This window comes from Triturus cristatus, chromosome 3_1 (assembly GCF_964204655.1).
Source record: "Triturus cristatus chromosome 3_1, aTriCri1.1, whole genome shotgun sequence".
Classification (NCBI taxonomy): domain Eukaryota; kingdom Metazoa; phylum Chordata; class Amphibia; order Caudata; family Salamandridae; genus Triturus; species Triturus cristatus.
In genome coordinates, this window is record NC_140583.1 from 183,110,450 (window position 1) to 183,127,814 (window position 17,365).

A 17,365-nucleotide genomic window follows, 5' to 3' on the forward strand; every position below is an offset into this window, starting at 1 on the left:
CAGACAACACCTAAACGCGGGATGATACGGATAAAGGCAAAGCAAACAAGCACTGGCAAAGCCAACAGGTCTTGCCCTCCAAATGCAGAGCTATTTATTGGCATTTCCATTGCTTGTTTGCAGTGACATTAGCCAATACCAAATTGGTGGACAGTGTGGCGCGACACATTTGGACCAATGGGTGGCCATCTTGGAATGGGTTTTCTAATAAAGAAAACAAAGTGGCTGCCGATGAATGAGAATGCATTGTGAGTAATACATCGGCTGCCATTCTAGAATTCTTAATTTATCGCTCCAACATGGTCGATGGGCATCTTATAAAGGTAAAGTAAAACTAAATAGGGAAGTCTGTGGGAGTGCAAGAACAGCAAGTGAGTGGCCTAGTAGCTCTTTGCAGATGCCCTCGTTAAAAAAACGCAAAGAAAACATGGGAGACCAGGAAATGGCAGCAATGGATGTGAGGGGCAGGTAGCAATAATTAAGCCAAGGGACTCAAGTGCTCCATTTCATTTTGTACTCTTAATTTTGCCATATTTTTGGGGCACGCGTGCTCCATTTTATACTCTTAATTTTGCCACGTTTTCTCATCAGAAGAGTGCTTATCATAGCTTGTCGTCATCATACAAAGAAGAATTGCGGAGTTGAACTGAGAAGCATATAATCAAGCCATACACAGCATAATATATTTACCTTTATTATCACTCTTCTTCATAATCCACGTTTCTAAAACACCTTTCTAATGTTTCACAGTTAAATAAAAGAAATATCTCAATACACAATCTCTAGGCTACTGATTTTGGTCTCAATAGTTTAACATTAATCTCTTAATAAAAATATATATTTTAACCACATGATCCAAGACAGGAATCTTTAACATTGAACTAAACACATTCATGTCCAATCATGCAATTCAGTGCTCAAAAGTATCTAAATAGATAAACGAGTCAATTTAGTGTCTCATACTCTCTACAACCAAAGCACCAACAACAGAAACGGTTCTCAGTGTTTACAATCATGCAAAAAGTGTTTACAATCAGATCTACTTTTTGAACCCCCCCGCACCTCCCCCCCAAAAAAACGGCCAGGGTGAACACAAGGTAACTTCACCATCAACACATAACTACAGACACAAACTGGGGTGTAGTCTTACCCAGCTCGTTGTACCTGCCGACGCGTGTTATAAATGGAACAATTATTTAGTCTGTAGCACGATCGCTTATCTAACGAGAAATTGATCTATCCATGGGTCACACGGTTCCTCTCAGACAGGGTTTGTACTGAAGCAGTGCATTTAATTGAGCTGCAGTGTCCTCCAGTGGCCAAACGGGATATTTGCAGGTAAAAGAAAAAGCAATAGGCATCCCGAAGTGTCTCCATTCAGATTTAGAATTACTTTAAGTTTGGATATTCATAACGTAAAAATACAAACGTGATCTCTAGCACCGGAATCTAAATGTAGTAATGTCAACTTTTCACAAATCATGGTCTTATTTCAGGGGTTACCAATTGTACTTTTTATACTAATTGTTTTTCGTTGTTGTTGTTACCAAGAGGGACAATGTTTTAAGACAAGAAAACCGACCTCTTCCAAACATCCACCTATAAAGCCCATTGATACATGCAATGATTCCTGAATGCGGAATCGCAAACATTGCAACTGCTAAATCAATTCATATATTGCTCTGTTTTTTTGCACTGAATTTGCATTGTAGTGTTAGGATTTATAATTAGGTAAGTATGATGACTTACAAAAACTGAGACGTACAGGTAAATTTGTTTGAGTGAACGAAACATTATTGCTAATTTATTCTCAAATTGGATGAGAAAAAGGGGGGGTTACGAGTTTGAAAAACTTCCCCTATGCTCGTATGAATAACGAACAAATGAAAAAAGTATATTTCCAGTTTAAAATAGGAAATTTATCAAATAATCTTTCAAATTATTATTCTCAAAATATTATTTCAGCGGGGATGCATTTATACATAAACTTGTTAGTGATAAAGATATACTTTTACTGCCGAATAATAGAAAAAGTTTACGAATAAAAAGTTTGTACCAAAGTTAGATTTCAAAATGTGAAAGTTAATCGTGTAAAATACCGAACAGGCATTTCTTCTCCCCTGTTATTTACTATGAGAATTGGTCGAAGCTCATTGCAAATTGTCCTATCGTATATATTCTGAACAGTGTATTAGGATAGCCACGAACAGAAAAAGAATGACTATGATTTCACGTGTACTCTTTACCTATTGAAAATGCATATCACAAACTTTAGGTTTGTGCACAAAGTTTAGACAAGTTTTGTAAGTGCCCACGTAAACGTATAACCCTTTCTTATAAGAAAGACCAACAGCCTTCGTTGCGAACATCAGTGATGATGTACATGAGAACATGCTGCTTAGAACTGCAAAGAGTACTCTACAATAAAATCCTTCTTCATTTTGGGCAGTGCATTAATCGGTCAGACATTAAACCAATTTAATATAAAGTGGAACTTTTCAAAGCATGACAAATTGTTAGTTTTGCTGTCTACGTTTCGCAGATCTCATCTTTTCAAATCGTGACTCCATTTCTTCAAGTACTCTGGGTGTGTAGCGCACGACTAGCTTCACCTTCCCTTGAGAAGCTTTGAGAAGTTCGACTGCTTTCTCGTGATGCTCTCCTTCCACGCTCTGAAACAGAAAACAGGGAGTAACGCTGCGTGCATATGAAGCAGGTCTCAAAGACCTCATTATCTTCTGACAAGAGCAAGATTAGCAATACACGTCTGGTAAGAGTAAAAAAAACTGGTGGGGCGTTACATACAAATCTTTGGGTGGTGCTCATATAAACATGCATATACGAATACATACATCCCAATGCACACACATACTAGCCAGTAAAACCCAAGGCATGAAGGGCTTCGTTTTATGTACAGAAATAAGTTCATATGCGGAGTTCGCTGGAATGCCTACAAACCAGCATGTTATGTATGGGGTTTACAAAGCGGCACAGATTTTCCCCTGGAAACGTCTTGTAATTCTTGGACTGCTTGGCTACTGGTAGTTTTCACAGTATTCTGCATGTCAGTTTGCACATTAAAACCAGAACATGTGTGCCACTATTAAATTGTTTTGGAAAAATAATATATCGCCAACAGCCATCCAGTTTCAAAGTACAGTGGAAAACGACTGAAAACGTCACAAGTACTTGTGGAGAAATATTGCAAGTTTACAGTGAACGCGAGGCATAAACTTATACTAAGCAACAGACCCCACAAACTAGTGGTCAGACAATAATGGGAAAGTCCGCGAGATTTCACCTGTGTGATGAAAACTTTGCACACAAGTTCCTGGAGATGATGCGTCTCAGGCTTATGATGTAAATCTAGCACGATATCTCCGAGGAGCTTGGTGAAGCACTTCTTACTTTTATCATCTAGTAGCGAACCATGAAACAGCTAATTACTCACCGTCTAATGGGTGAAGTGACAGCGCCAAACTGGATGATATTTGAGCTTCATGCCACAAGATCAAGTGATGGCATTATACGACCATAAAATACTTCTTAACTTCAAGGAGGTACTTATCACTTGGTGACTGATCTGTCCTCTTAAAGGAAGGCTCAATTTTTAGAGTTAAAAAATATAACCTAACCAATACCATCATCTCGCGATCTAAAGCCATCTATGAAAGTCAAAACACTGCCCTACCTGGAAAAAGGATGACATTCATCATCTAAATAAATAAGATTGCCATGTTAAGGATGGACTGGATGGTCGCAGGAGGAAAACCTCAGATTCTAGCCAGTCTCCTAACTGAGGTGCCAGATTACACGAAAATGTAGAGGACCATTAGACATAAGTTGGATTGCAACAAGCACCATTTATGTATAGGACGTTACAGCAAAGTAGAGGAAAACGGTTTTGTAAAAAAAAAAAAATCTATATAGCTAAATGTTGGATTTGCATTTTGTGCAATTACATATAATTTACCTAAAATTTCAAAAAATTACACAAAAGCAAAAGACTCCAGTTTTGCACATGGCTAGTATTAGGGAGTATTGAGAGGAACAGAGTAGTGTGTCCCAGACTGCTGTCCAAAATTAAGTTTGCCTGGGACAGGACAAGTCGTGCACATATTCAACACAGGGAGACATTAGTCCGTTTGGCTTTGTGCACTTTCAATCACTTCCAGTTGTGTAGAGTTTTAACCATTAACAATAATGGGGTAACCCAGTAACCCTCAGAACCTGGGCATTTTAGCCAAACAAAAAACAATGGTTCTGTTGGGAATTCGCTAATCTTTGTTAGATATGTACTCAATACATATGATTGAAATAATCATTCAATGAATAACACACTTACACACACATAGGCCAAGGCAAGAGTGTCTGAAATTCAATTCTTTTTTTACTCTGTTGTGTAAATCACCAAAATTATTTAACAAAAGTATTTACAGGACTAACCAACCAAAAAACATATAAGACATAGAACGATTAGTGACTGAACATGGTGTTGACCACAATTTCACATATAACATATACCATATATATACAATGACGGACAAAACAATTTTTTCAAAACAAATTTTTCAAACAAAGGTCCAACTTCCAAAGCATAAGCCACAAATGGATATAGTTCTCCGAATTCTAATTGTGGGATTGCGTGGACCAATTGAGTAAGCAACGTCGACGTTTCGACCCTATGTAGTAGTGCCCATTCCGTCATTGCCGAGTCCGTCATTAGCGGCTGAAGAACAGACGGACTCGGACGTCTCCCCGGCTTCCTATAATTGTGGCGATCGTTTTGACGGCACCACCATTTTCCAGTGGAACAAATTACTTTCAAGAATAGACCTTCCAGTCAGGTGTCGGCTGACACCCATTTAACTCGTGATACCAGGAATTCAAACCCTGTTACTGTTTATTATCAGGCCGCCATCCTTAATGTTTGTCCTGATGAAGACCCGCCTTAGATGCTTAGAAATGGGCACTACTACATAGGGTCGAAACGTCGACGTTGCTTACTCAATTGGTCCACGCAATCCCACAATTAGAATTCGGAGAACTATATCCATTTGTGGCTTATGCTTTGGAAGTTGGACCTTTGTTTGAAAAATTTGTTTTGAAAAAATTGTTTTGTCCGTCATTGTATATATATGGTATATGTTATATGTGAAATTGTGGTCAACACCATGTTCAGTCACTAATCGTTCTATGTCTTATATGTTTTTTGGTTGGTTAGTCCTGTAAATACTTTTGTTAAATAATTTTGGTGATTTACACAACAGAGTAAAAAAAGAATTGAATTTCAGACACTCTTGCCTTGGCCTATGTGTGTGTAAGTGTGTTATTCATTGAATGATTATTTCAATCATATGTATTGAGTACATATCTAACAAAGATTAGCGAATTCCCAACAGAACCATTGTTTTTTGTTTGGTGTAGAGTTTTAAAGCGGCTACATTTTAGATGCACTTAACTAATGTCAGCTTAATGTGTTCATATGAGTTGGAACCAGTCTTCTCTGCTTAATTCATGACCGAGGAGCCATTACATTAAGTTACAGAAGTTTTTCTCTGTTGCTATAGAGATAAGACGTCTATTATGACTCTGTACAGACCAGACATTACCCCTCTATGTTGATCTCCAGCTCTTGAGACAGTGTGTAAACTGCAGGTGTTGCCAGTGTTGGGTACTAGGGTTGTATTAACCCCTTCAGTGCCCATGACGAGCTGGACTCGTCATGGGCTGCGGTGGCGCTGTGCCCATGACGAGTCCAGCTCGTCATGAACTCCGCCCGCTAATGGAAGGCGCGGCACTGGGCGGGGAAAGGGGCGGGCATGCAAGGGGTTAATCCTCAAGTGCGTGAAACCTTCTCATTTCATCATTAGTCAATAACTGATCCAGCATGGCTGACCCAGGCCTCCTATGCATATATTTACATTATGCAAAACGGGGTGTGTTTGTGAACATAAAGATCAACTTTCGAATGCCTACGCAACATCTTCAGCACCCCTAAGTTACTGGTTAGTAAGGGTTGTGTATAATGGAGGACTGCTGGGTTTTCAACTAGTGCCTTCTCTAATGCTATCCACAGAAGAACCTCAGTGGTTCAGGGAAGCATATATGCAGCTAGAGACAGGTGAAGTGCTTGGTAGTAGCATTTAATATGCTCTAGGTCTAAGCCCGCCTGAATGTCTTTCTGCCAAAAGTTTAGATATCTTTAAGCTGGCTGCATGTTTCCACAGGTGAAGGATTTGATTAGCTGGTCAATATCTCAAAGTTTTAGGATAAGTAAAATGGTGGTAACATGCCCAGGGGATAGCTAAAACTTAGTGCTAGGGCCATTTTGACCAATTGTACGCTTCCTCACAGTGACAGTTGTAATTGAGACCAACATGTAGAGCAGTTGGTTCAGACCATCTTCCATCATACATTGAAAGCCCATGCTGATCAGAAGAAAATGTTACTTACCTTCGGTAACGCTTTTTCTGGGGCATACAGTATCTACCTTTGGATTCCTCACCTTTTGAATATCAAAATGCACCACATTCAATGGAAACTTTTCTCGACATCTCTCTCCGCATATGGCTCCGCGTGACATTAATGGAGCCATAAGAGGAGATATATATATATATATATATTCCAAAATCCAGGTTTCACCCTGTTGCGCTCTGCATGGAAACGCCAACACACTTGAGCATGAAAACCTCCTTTAATGTGGGCAGCAGACAGCACGTAATCCCCACCACAAGTGAAATGCCAAACATGTTTCGAGCTCCAAGCCCTTGTTCACTGGCTGTAATCAAACACTGTCCCGGCAGCTATGAGGACTGTTATCTCACTGTCCCCGCCCAAATGGGACTTCTTTCAGCCACTTGCTGTGTCTGCTGCCCACATTAAAGGAGGTTTTCATGCTCAACTGTGTTGGCGTTTCCATGCAGAGCGCAACAGGGTGAAACCTGGATTTTGGAATTTAATTGCGGCGTGCTCCGACGCGGAGACGCCCCGCCGCAAACAAAAGCGGACCTGCGTGCCTTTAGTCATCGGCACGCACAGGAGTTGGACATGCCTAATTTTGTGGGGGTAAAGAAGTCAGCAGAGTATGTGACGTTTTTCCTGCCACAGGACCCACTTGGTTTTTAAATTTGTATGACAAAGTCTCGGCAGGCTTCCACTATGGTTATTGAAGGACTACTTACCCCAGAAGGCTATTGGCTGAAAGAAGTCCCATTTGGGCGGGGACAGTGAGATAACAGTCCTCATAGCTGCCGGGACAGTGTTTGATTACAGCCAGTGAACAAGGGCTTGGAGCCCGAAACATGTTTGGTAATTCACTTGTGGTGGGGATTACGTGCTGTGTCTGCTGCCCACATTAAAGGAGGTTTTCATGCTCAACTGTGTTGGCGTTTCCATGCAGAGCGCAACAGGGTGAAACCTGGATTTTGGAATTTAATTGCGGCGTGCTCTGCCGCGGAGACGCCCCACCGCACGGAGACGCCCCACCGCAAACAAAAGCGGACCTGCGTGCCTTTAGTCATCGGCACGCACAGGAGTTGGACATGCCTAATTTTGTGGGGGTAAAGAAGTCAGCAGAGTATGTGACGTTTTTCCTGCCACAGGACCCACTTGGTTTTTAAATTTGTATGACAAAGTCTCGGCTGGCTTCCACTATGGTTATTGAAGGACTACTTACCCCAGAAGGCTATAGGCTGTAAGAAGTCCCATTTGGGCGGGGACAGTGAGATAACAGTCCTCATAGCTGCCGGGACAGTGTTTGATTACAGCCAGTGAACAAGGGCTTGGAGCCCGAAACATGTTTGGCATTTCACTTGTGGTGGGGATTACGTGCTGTGTCTGCTGCCCACATTAAAGGAGGTTTTCATGCTCAACTGTGTTGGCGTTTCCATGCAGGGCGAAACCTGGATTTTGGAATATGAATATGAATATATATATATATATTCACTGAAAAAACCATAGGTTTCACACACGTTATAGTTAGGAATTAGCATTTAAAAAACCTTGCAAATTCACTGAAAAAAAACATAGGTTTCACACACGTTATAGTTAGGAATTAGCATTTAAAAAACCTTGCAAATTCACTGAAAAAACCATAGGTTTCACACATGTTATAGTTAGCTGGTCATTTTACTCGTAAAAATACAATGAAATTCCCCCGTTATAGTTAGTTCAGCTAACTATAACTCGCGCACCCGCAATCCACTGCTGATGACGTCACATATTACATCACTCATGACATGGTCAGTGACATCACTCATGACATCACTGATGACATCTCAAATGACATCACTGATGACATCATCCAGTGAGTATGTGTTACTCATAAATTTCAATATATTTAAAATATATACGGAAAGGCCTGTTTAAGAATGAGTGGGTGTACAAGTGTGTAAATGGATGATTTTCTGTGGTGCATAACATGATTCTTTAAGTAAGTCATTAAATGTTTCTTACTGCAGACTAGTGACTAAACTGTGTAAATGTGTGTATGTGTGTATGTTGGTGTATAAGTGGCTGCATGGTTTTGAGAACAGCTATATGAGTCTCTATATGGGTAATTGATTGGTTGTCTGAGTATCTGTATGGGTGCCTGAGTGTTTGTGTGGGTAGGGTGTGTGTCACTCTATGCACAGATGTGTGAGTGGGCGATTCTATGGGTGCATGGTTTTAAGAGTGCATCTGTGATGGACTGTATGGGTGTGTTAGGGATTGAATATATATCTCAGTAGTATATTTGTGATTAACTACATATGTGAATGCCAGTATATGTGTGCGTAAGAGTATATAAGTCGGTAGATATGAGAGTATGTGATTGTGAAAGTGACTGTATGGATGAGTGAGTGCTTGTATCAATGATTCTATAAGAGTGTAAGATTGTGATACTATTTTTATGAGTCATTGAACTGGAGTGTGTTTTACTGCATAGGTGAGAAAATGGGAGTGTGATTATTTGCATGACTGAGTAGGTGTAACAGTAGCTATATGGATACTTGTTAGTGTGTGAGTGTCTATATAAGTGTTTAAATGTATATAATAGTTTTGTACCGAGTGACTGTAAGTATGAGTGACTGTACAGTTGACCTTGTGGAGGTATATGAAGACCTAAGATTTAATCAGTGGGTATGTTATGATTGGTATTGCAGTATATATGGTTTTGAGAATGGAACTCTTAAATTTTTAGTTGGTGTATCAAAGGTTATATTAGGGTGTGAGAAGATGTGGTAATTTTTTACATGGATGATGTCATCAGTGATGTCATTTGAGATGTCATGAGTGATGTCACTGACCAGGTCATGAGTGATGTAATATGTGACGTCATCAGCAGTGAATTGCGGGCGCGCGAGTTATAGTTAGCTGAACTAACTATAACGGGGGAATTGCATTGGTTTTTTACGAGTAAAATGACCAGCTAACTATAACGTGTGTGAAACCTATGGTTTTTTCAGTGAATTTGCAAGGTTTTTTAAATGCTAATTTTTGTATTTTTTTTTTTTTTTTTTTATATATTTGTTTTTCAAAAATGTCCCTATATATACATTTATATATTATCTGTATCCTTTAATTTGGTGTGGCTTTTTTTTTTTTTTTTTTTACTTTCAATTAGGATGAAGTACAACAACATAGTTAATATCTTCTATTAACTTATGTTCACTTTTTTTTTTTTTTATATACATTCTTGAGGTGCGCGCTCGTAGCGCGCTCCTAGTACGTTTGCGTACATTTTTTGTGAATTTCGGCGTACGTTATTTACGTATGCAAACATACGTTTTCGTGCGCGTTCGGAGCGCGCACCCATTATGCATGCGTACGTATGCGTGCGTGCATCGTACGTGCTCCACGCGGTACACTTCCGTATACGCGTAGAGTCCCTGCACTGACGTTCGCGTATACGTGCGTGCCGCGTATGCGCGTTACGTACGCGAATAGTACGGAAGCGCATTCGCGATACGCGTTTGCGCATGCGTACTTGCACCGTGCGCGCTGGGAGCTTGCGCGGTGCGCGCACCTCGGGGTATGTGATGAATAAAACAACACTTTTAATTGGTTCTCATTACTTTCAGTTTCAGATTGTTTCAACACCACACCCAATCCCCTCATAGCAAGTCATGTGTTCAAGAATCATCACTTTTGATTGGTTTGAAGTACTTTCAGTTCCAGATTCTTCCAACACCACTCCCACTTTCCTCATTATTAGTTCTGATTCCCTTGGAGAAGGAGCTAATCTGTTGTTGAGAGACAATGGTTGAGCAGCATCCATCTTCAGAGAGTGATGAGGACACTCTTGAGAGACAGAGGAACAGGAAGCAGAAAGACAGCTTTATATGGCAGTTTTTCACTTTTCCAGAGGGACAAAAAAAGGTAAATGCACCTAAAGTTACTTGTGTACTTTGTCAAAAAGTCTTGTCACGTGGGAATCCTAACAAGAAGTATTCTTTTAGTATTCACACTATGTTGAGGCATGTTGACAAAATGCATCCAGTGACTTTTCGTCGAGCTTCTGGAGCAAACCCTCCACCTGCTCAGCCGACGACATCTGCAGCAGCTCAGCCGAGCACATCTTCGGCAGCTCAGGCAAGCACTTCTACTGCGATGGTGCCTTCACCTTTTTCTACACCTCTTGTTGGTCCACCTTGTTTGGCGAGGTTGTCTACACGGTGCACTGATTGCGGTAGTCTTATTTCTGTGGGGGAGACCAGTCTTGATCTCCTTCAGCGAAAATTTGATGCGCATCATTGCTCTAGGCCATAGATGTTTTTTCTTTTTTTCGTTTTTCTCTTCCTGTTTCCCTACATTAACTCAGGGCTCTTTTCAGAGCCACCTAAAAACTAAACCCAAAAATATTTTTGGGGGAATTTTTTTTAATCTTTTTTTTTGGGTGCGCGCACTCTGCGCGCACCCAAGGAGGTTTTTAAATTTTTTTTTTTAATTTTAATGAACAAAGAGGTGAAGAAAAGGAATCATGAAAAGGAAGGATTAAGATACAAATATTTTTTAGTTATCTTATTTTTAAAAAAACTTATTATCTAAACACTAAAATGCGATTTTTTATTCTTTTTTAAAAAAAGGTTTTTTTCGGGTGCACGCTGGGTGTGCGCACTCGGCGATATTTTTTTTCAAAATATAAATCTTTTTTTTTGCCCTACAAGGTCCTACTGTGACCCCCTTACAATGCCTAGTGGGTCAATATCTCCCCACTCTGCCCCCTTTTCACGTTCTCCCCCTTTGTTTCTCACCCCCTCTTTATGCGAGAGACAAAATGGCGGCCGCCGCTTCCAGATTTCCACTGATTAGAATGTTTACTTACTTCTTACAACCAATCAGAAGTGCGCTCGCGCACTGCCGAGTGCGCGCACCCAGCGCGTAGGCTGCGCGCTTACAGATATATATATTGTTTTAAATGCTTTTTTCTCAGGAAATACTAAACAGATTTACACCAGACCTGCAAAAGGCACTTCATGGACCTTTTAGCTACCTCTCTGCCAAATTTCACATAATTATGTTAAGCCGTTCAGGCTGTAGCTGCGACTAAAGTCCCTATGGAAAAATCCATGGGGAAAACTTGTTTTGGGACCCCCCCTTTTTCTCAGCCCCCGCTTTACGAATCACCCCGAGACTTCCAGGGTAGCAGCTGAGCGGAGCGCCCCATTAGTTTTGAAAATTTCACGAAGATAAGTCAACTGGCGCCAAAGTTATTCAAAATAGAATTTTGAGATTTCCTATGGAAACTCGGTCCTAACTATAACTATCTACTGGCGACCGCCAGTAGGAGATATATATATATATATATATATATATATATATATATATATATATATATATATATATATATATATATATATATATATATATATATATATATATATATATATATATATATATATATATATATATATATATATATATATATATATATATATATATATATATATATATATATATATATATATATATATATATATATATATATATATATATATATATATATATATATATATATATATATATATATATATATATATATATATATATATATATATATATATATATATATATATATATATATATATATATATATATATATATATATATATATATATATATATATATATATATATATATATATATACAATATGCAAATAGACTTCTTTTTGGTATATGAGGAGAAGCAAAGGAGGCGGGTGTGCCAGTAAGGAATACACAGGTAGATACATATCCACCAGAAAAAGCGTTAACAAAGGTAAGTAACTTGTCCTTCTGATGGATACATCTACCTGTGGATGCCTCACCATTTGAATAGAATCCCCAAGCAGTCTCGCACTCGGGGGTGGATGCCTGTCTGCCTATACCCAAAAATCTTGTAAAATAGATAAGGCAAAGTAATCGTCCGTCCTCACTTCGGAGTTTAAGCAATAGTGCTTCGCAAAAGGGCTGAGGGAGGCCCAAGTTGCCGCTTTACAGATGTCAACTACAGGAACACTTGTAACTAAAGCAGAAGTAGAAGACTTGGCTCTAGTGGAATGAGCTCTATGACTTTCTGGCGGGTCTTTGTGAGCCATGGTGTAGCCGATCTTAATGCAAAGGATGATCCATCTGGATAATGTTTTTAGGCACAGCTTTTTCTTTCATCTTTCCCAGATAGCCAAACAGCTGATCATACAGCCAGAGATCACGTGTCCTATCCATGTAAAAGCTAACTGTCCTTTTCAGGGTCTAAACGTTGGAGCCTTTCCTCCGTTTTAGACAGATGTGCAGGAGGATAGAAAGTAGTAAGCGTGGAAAGTGGAAGGGTGATAGACTGGCCCAAGTGGAAGAGAGTAACCAGCTTTTGCAGAAAAGCAGCCTGATTCTTAATCCAACTCATCAGTGTGGAAAGTCATGAAGGGGGATTCACACTAAGAGCCTGCAACTCAATAACTCATCTAGCAGACGTTATAGAAACTACAAAAATGGTCTTAAAATTAAGCAGCCTTAAAGGAAAACTATGTAAAGGTTCATACGGAGAACAAATACGGTAAGTTAGTACCAAATGAAGGTCCCGGTGAGGCATGATAAATGGCGAGGGAGGGCATTTGCTAGTAAGTCCCTTAACACTATAAGGGCCTTAAACAGAGAAGGTTGATCAAGTAAGCAAAGGAATACCAAAAGGGCAGAAAAACAGCCTTCAACTATTGCAACTGCACAGTCTTGCTGCGCCAAGGACAGTGCAAAGCGTAGAGTATTGGACAAATGGGCCTTTTAGAGGTCTATAGAAATAACACCAGCCCACTTTACAAACTTAGCACATCTGTCAGCATAAACCGACTAGGAGGAGTGTCTTCCGGCCGTTATAACAACACCAACTTCATCGGGGAGGAGCGGGGGGGGTGGAAAAGAACTCAGGTTGCTTCGTTCAATCTCCAGGCATGTAGGTGCAGGCTCTGGAGATGGGGTTGTAGAACCAGCCCCTGCCATTGCAGGAGGAGATCTGCCCTGTGAGGGAGAGGGAGCGGAGGGCAGAGGGAGAGGAGAAGAAGGTCTGTGTACCACACTCTTTGCGTCCAGTCCAGGGTAATTATTATGACATGGACCCAGTCATGGCGAATCTTCCTCTGAACCCAAGGAATCAAGGGTATGGGTGGAAAAGCGTAAAACAGCTAGCAGCCCAATTGAAACGCATCTCCTAATGCTCCCTGCATTGGATATTGGAGGCTGCAGTATGATAGGCAGTGAGTGTTCTCTTGAGTGGCACACAGGTCTATCTGAGGGGTTCCCAATAGCTAGAAAATATGAACCACCACCTCCGGATAGAGATGTCATTCGTGATCGGCTGAAAAATGCTGGCCGAGACTGTCCGTTTAGGACTCCGGCCAAGTGATTTGCTATGATACAAATCTGATGATCCTGAGTTCAGGACCAGAGTCGTAGAGCTTCTTTTCATAGAAGACACAAACCTACTCCTCCCTATTTGTTTATGTACCACATTGCAGTAGTATTGTCTGTTAAGACCTGCACTGACTGACCAAAAATGGAGACAGGAAGGTCTTGAGAGCCAGACGTATCTCCCGCAATTCCAACAGATTGATGTGAAACGGTTGTTCCTCTATAGACCGAAGTCCTTTGATCTTCATATCCCCCAGATGAGCTACCCACCCTAGAGTGGAGGCATCAGTTATCACTGTAGCCACCGGAAGTGGAGGGTACAACAGCTCCCTTTGAGACAGATCGACGGACACACCTCACCATCAAATATCTGTTGCAGTCTCTTTGGCGATCCTGACAGACTCTGAGATCTTTGTTGTGTTGAAACCACTGCCTGCGGAGCACCACTAGAGGGCCCCCGTGCCAGCATACATGGGTGACCAACAGAATGCAAAAGGCTATCAGACCTAGAAGGTTCAAGAACTTCAGTACTTGAATTATAGCTCCATTCTGAAACATCAGAACCATAACCTAGATGTCCAGAATCCTCTGAGGAGAAGGGTAGGCTTGATTCACTGTAGTGCCCAATACTGCCCCTATGAACAGGGTGCGGTGAGAGGACTCTAGGTGGGACTTAGGCATGTTGATGGAAAAACCCAGGTTGAACAACAACTGAGCCGGCAACTGCACGTGATGCAATACCCACACTGAAGACTTGGCTTTGGTCAGCCAATCGTTCAGGTACGGGAATACAGGTATTTACACCTTCTGAGATGGGCTGCAATCGCTTGCATCACCTTCGTGAAGACTCTAGGTGCGGAAGGAAGTAAGACCAAACGGAGGAATGCAAACTGGTAACGTTGCTATCCAATCTGGGTCCTGTGCGATTGAAGAATGGGGATATGAAAATACGCATCCTACAAATCGAGGAAGACCATCCAGTTTTCTTACACCAGGGCAAGAAGCACATGTACCAGGGTTAGAATTTTGAACTTTTCCTGCTTGAGGAACCACTTCAAAACCCTAAGGTCTAGGATCGGTAGCAAATGACTGCTCTTTCTGGGAATCTGGAATAGCATTCTGCTCTGGAACCAACTCTACTGCACCTTTTTGAAGTAGGGATTGGACCTCCTGTTGAATTAGTAGAAGATGGTCTTCTGAAAAAAAACCTTGTTGGGGAGAAAAGGGTGGGGGAAATTCTTGGAAGGGCAAGGGCGTACCCATTTCCTACAATATTTAAAACCCACTGATCCGATGTTATGGATCTCCATTGTGGTAGAAACTGGGACACCTGTCCTCCCACCAGCAAAGCATGCACCAAGATTGCAAAACTAGGGCTGCTTTCCTGTGACTTTAAAATGTAGGACACATACTTTTAAGTTTTAAATGTCCTGGCAGTGAAATACTCTCAAATGTGTTTTTCACTATTGCAAAGGCTAGCTCTCCCATAGGATAACGCTGGTATTACCTTACTGCGTTTCATAAGTATAATTCCAACTTGTGAAGAGACAGACTTTTCATGTTTGGTGTCTCTGGGCTCACAATTTGAAATCACAACTTACAATGAAGATGGATTTTAAATTGCAATCCTAAAAATAGCACTTTTAGAAAGCTGCCATTTTTGTACTTTAGCCATTTGGTACCTGCTGTCGGTCTATGATCAGCTGGGCTTTGTGTATTCCCTCTAGACAGCCACACACAATGGTAGCATGGGTGTGACTTATTGGGCCATCCTGGGAGGAATGGTGTGAGGAGCTGGACCCAAGTGAAGGCCCAGTGAAGGATTTTCTGATCTCACTTATCGGTTTCAACACTTTTTACTTTGAAAACATATGGGAGATAGAAATTTCTGTTGTGTCCTGAAGAAGGGGGTAACACATTGAATCTGCCTAACATTGCAAAACAATTCACTGTTTTACTGTTTGAAATCTTGCACAACTACTTTACACATTGCCTCTTAATTTAAGCCTGACTGCTCTGTGCCAAGCTACCAGAGTGTGAGCACAGACTAATTTAGGGTGTGTTTGTGACTTACCCCGACTAGGACTGTGGTTCCTGCTTGGACAGGGTGCATACCTCTGCCAACCAGATATCCAATTTGTAACAGCCTAGTAACCCAAAGCTCCTTCAAAGCTCAAACCCTCTGGACAAACAAGCACTTGCATGGTTAGGATGAACACAGCCATTCACAATGTAAAGAGGACTTATACCGCTGAATAACTACAATAAGGCACTATGGCTCCCCCGGTAGTTTGTCAGTGAGCTTCAAGAACAATCCCATCGTTTTCATGTGATAGATGCTCCTCTTGTTCTTCAATGGGACCAGCAGGCCCAGTTAGCCGAGTGTAACAAGTTCAGCGAGAGAGGTGTGTGAATGCAGGGTGAGCTGTGTCCCTCTGCAAGTACAAGGTCAGATGTGTGCCTGTTTGAGTGAAGGGTGAGAGGTGTTAACGTAGGGTGAGGGGTGTGTCAGTGCAGCGTTAGTCAAGTCTATTTCAACATGTGAATGCAAATCTTTCATGAACAGAATAAAGTTAAACAGTAGAAGCCAAAGAAGTAAAGCAGTTTGATCAGAATAAAAACAGAACAGTTCTTAAAATGTATGATGTCACAGGGTGAAAATGAGCAAGGAATAATTTAAGCAGTGGAAACAAAGTAGTTCACAAAACTGATTAAGAAGGATATAGCGCCAGACATACTTGACGCCAGTGCATCTCCACAGAATGGACCCACATGCTCAGATACATGTCCACGGTGTGATGCCAGTGGTGCGGATTTTATTCACCGGGCATGGTCTTGCAAAGTCGTATATTCCTTCTGGCAGCTGGTAGCAGCCAAATTGGAGCGTGCTATGCGGCTACACATTGAATGTTATGTTATGTTATTTTCATTTATACAGCGCACAGCTACTCGGAAGTGTCCCGGCGCTATAGACCGCTGGGGAACCCATCCTGGCTATCCCTGTGAGATGGTCCCTTTCTGGGTATCTCCATGGTGAAACCAGGCATCCCCGGCGTCTGTGGGGGCCGTTGTAGAGATGAGGCAAGCTTAATGCCCAGAGTTGCCGAGTGTGTTCCTGGTTAGAGTAGGTACCGAGGTGAGAATTATCGAGTCCGTTTTGACCCTGGTCCACGACCCTGCCGCGTCGGGAATTGAACCCTGGTCCCTGGCCGATTCTCTGCTTACGGATCTGCCACTCTAACCAGTGAGCCACACCTCTCCCCCCCCTCAACCCCCCTCAATGCTGCCTGCTGGGACTGGTTAGATGTGCACAGGGCTGGAGGAGGACTTATAAACTTGGCCAGCTAGCGATGGTATTGGTTCGTCGTAGAGTAGCCATTACATGGCTTCTCAGCGTACCCAGACATTAGAACTATGGCACAAAGATGTGGCGGAGTGGGTCCTAGCAGAGGAAATATACATACACTTAAGTAGAAGGGATGATAAACTGGAGGAAGCAATA

General features: G+C 41.4%; 1 protein-coding gene across 1 annotated transcript in view; it reads right to left on the minus strand.

Annotated features, from left to right (window-relative positions):
* Positions 1 to 678: 678 nt before the first annotated feature.
* LIN7C (lin-7 cell polarity scaffold C) overlaps positions 679 to 17,365 on the minus strand; it is a 165,960-nt gene continuing 149,273 nt past the window's right edge. Inside the window, exon 5 of the mRNA XM_085643636.1 lies at positions 679 to 2,672. Coding sequence (XP_085499762.1) covers positions 2,517 to 2,672 — 156 coding nt within the window. The 3' untranslated portion in view covers positions 679 to 2,516. The remainder of the gene's footprint in view (positions 2,673 to 17,365) is intronic.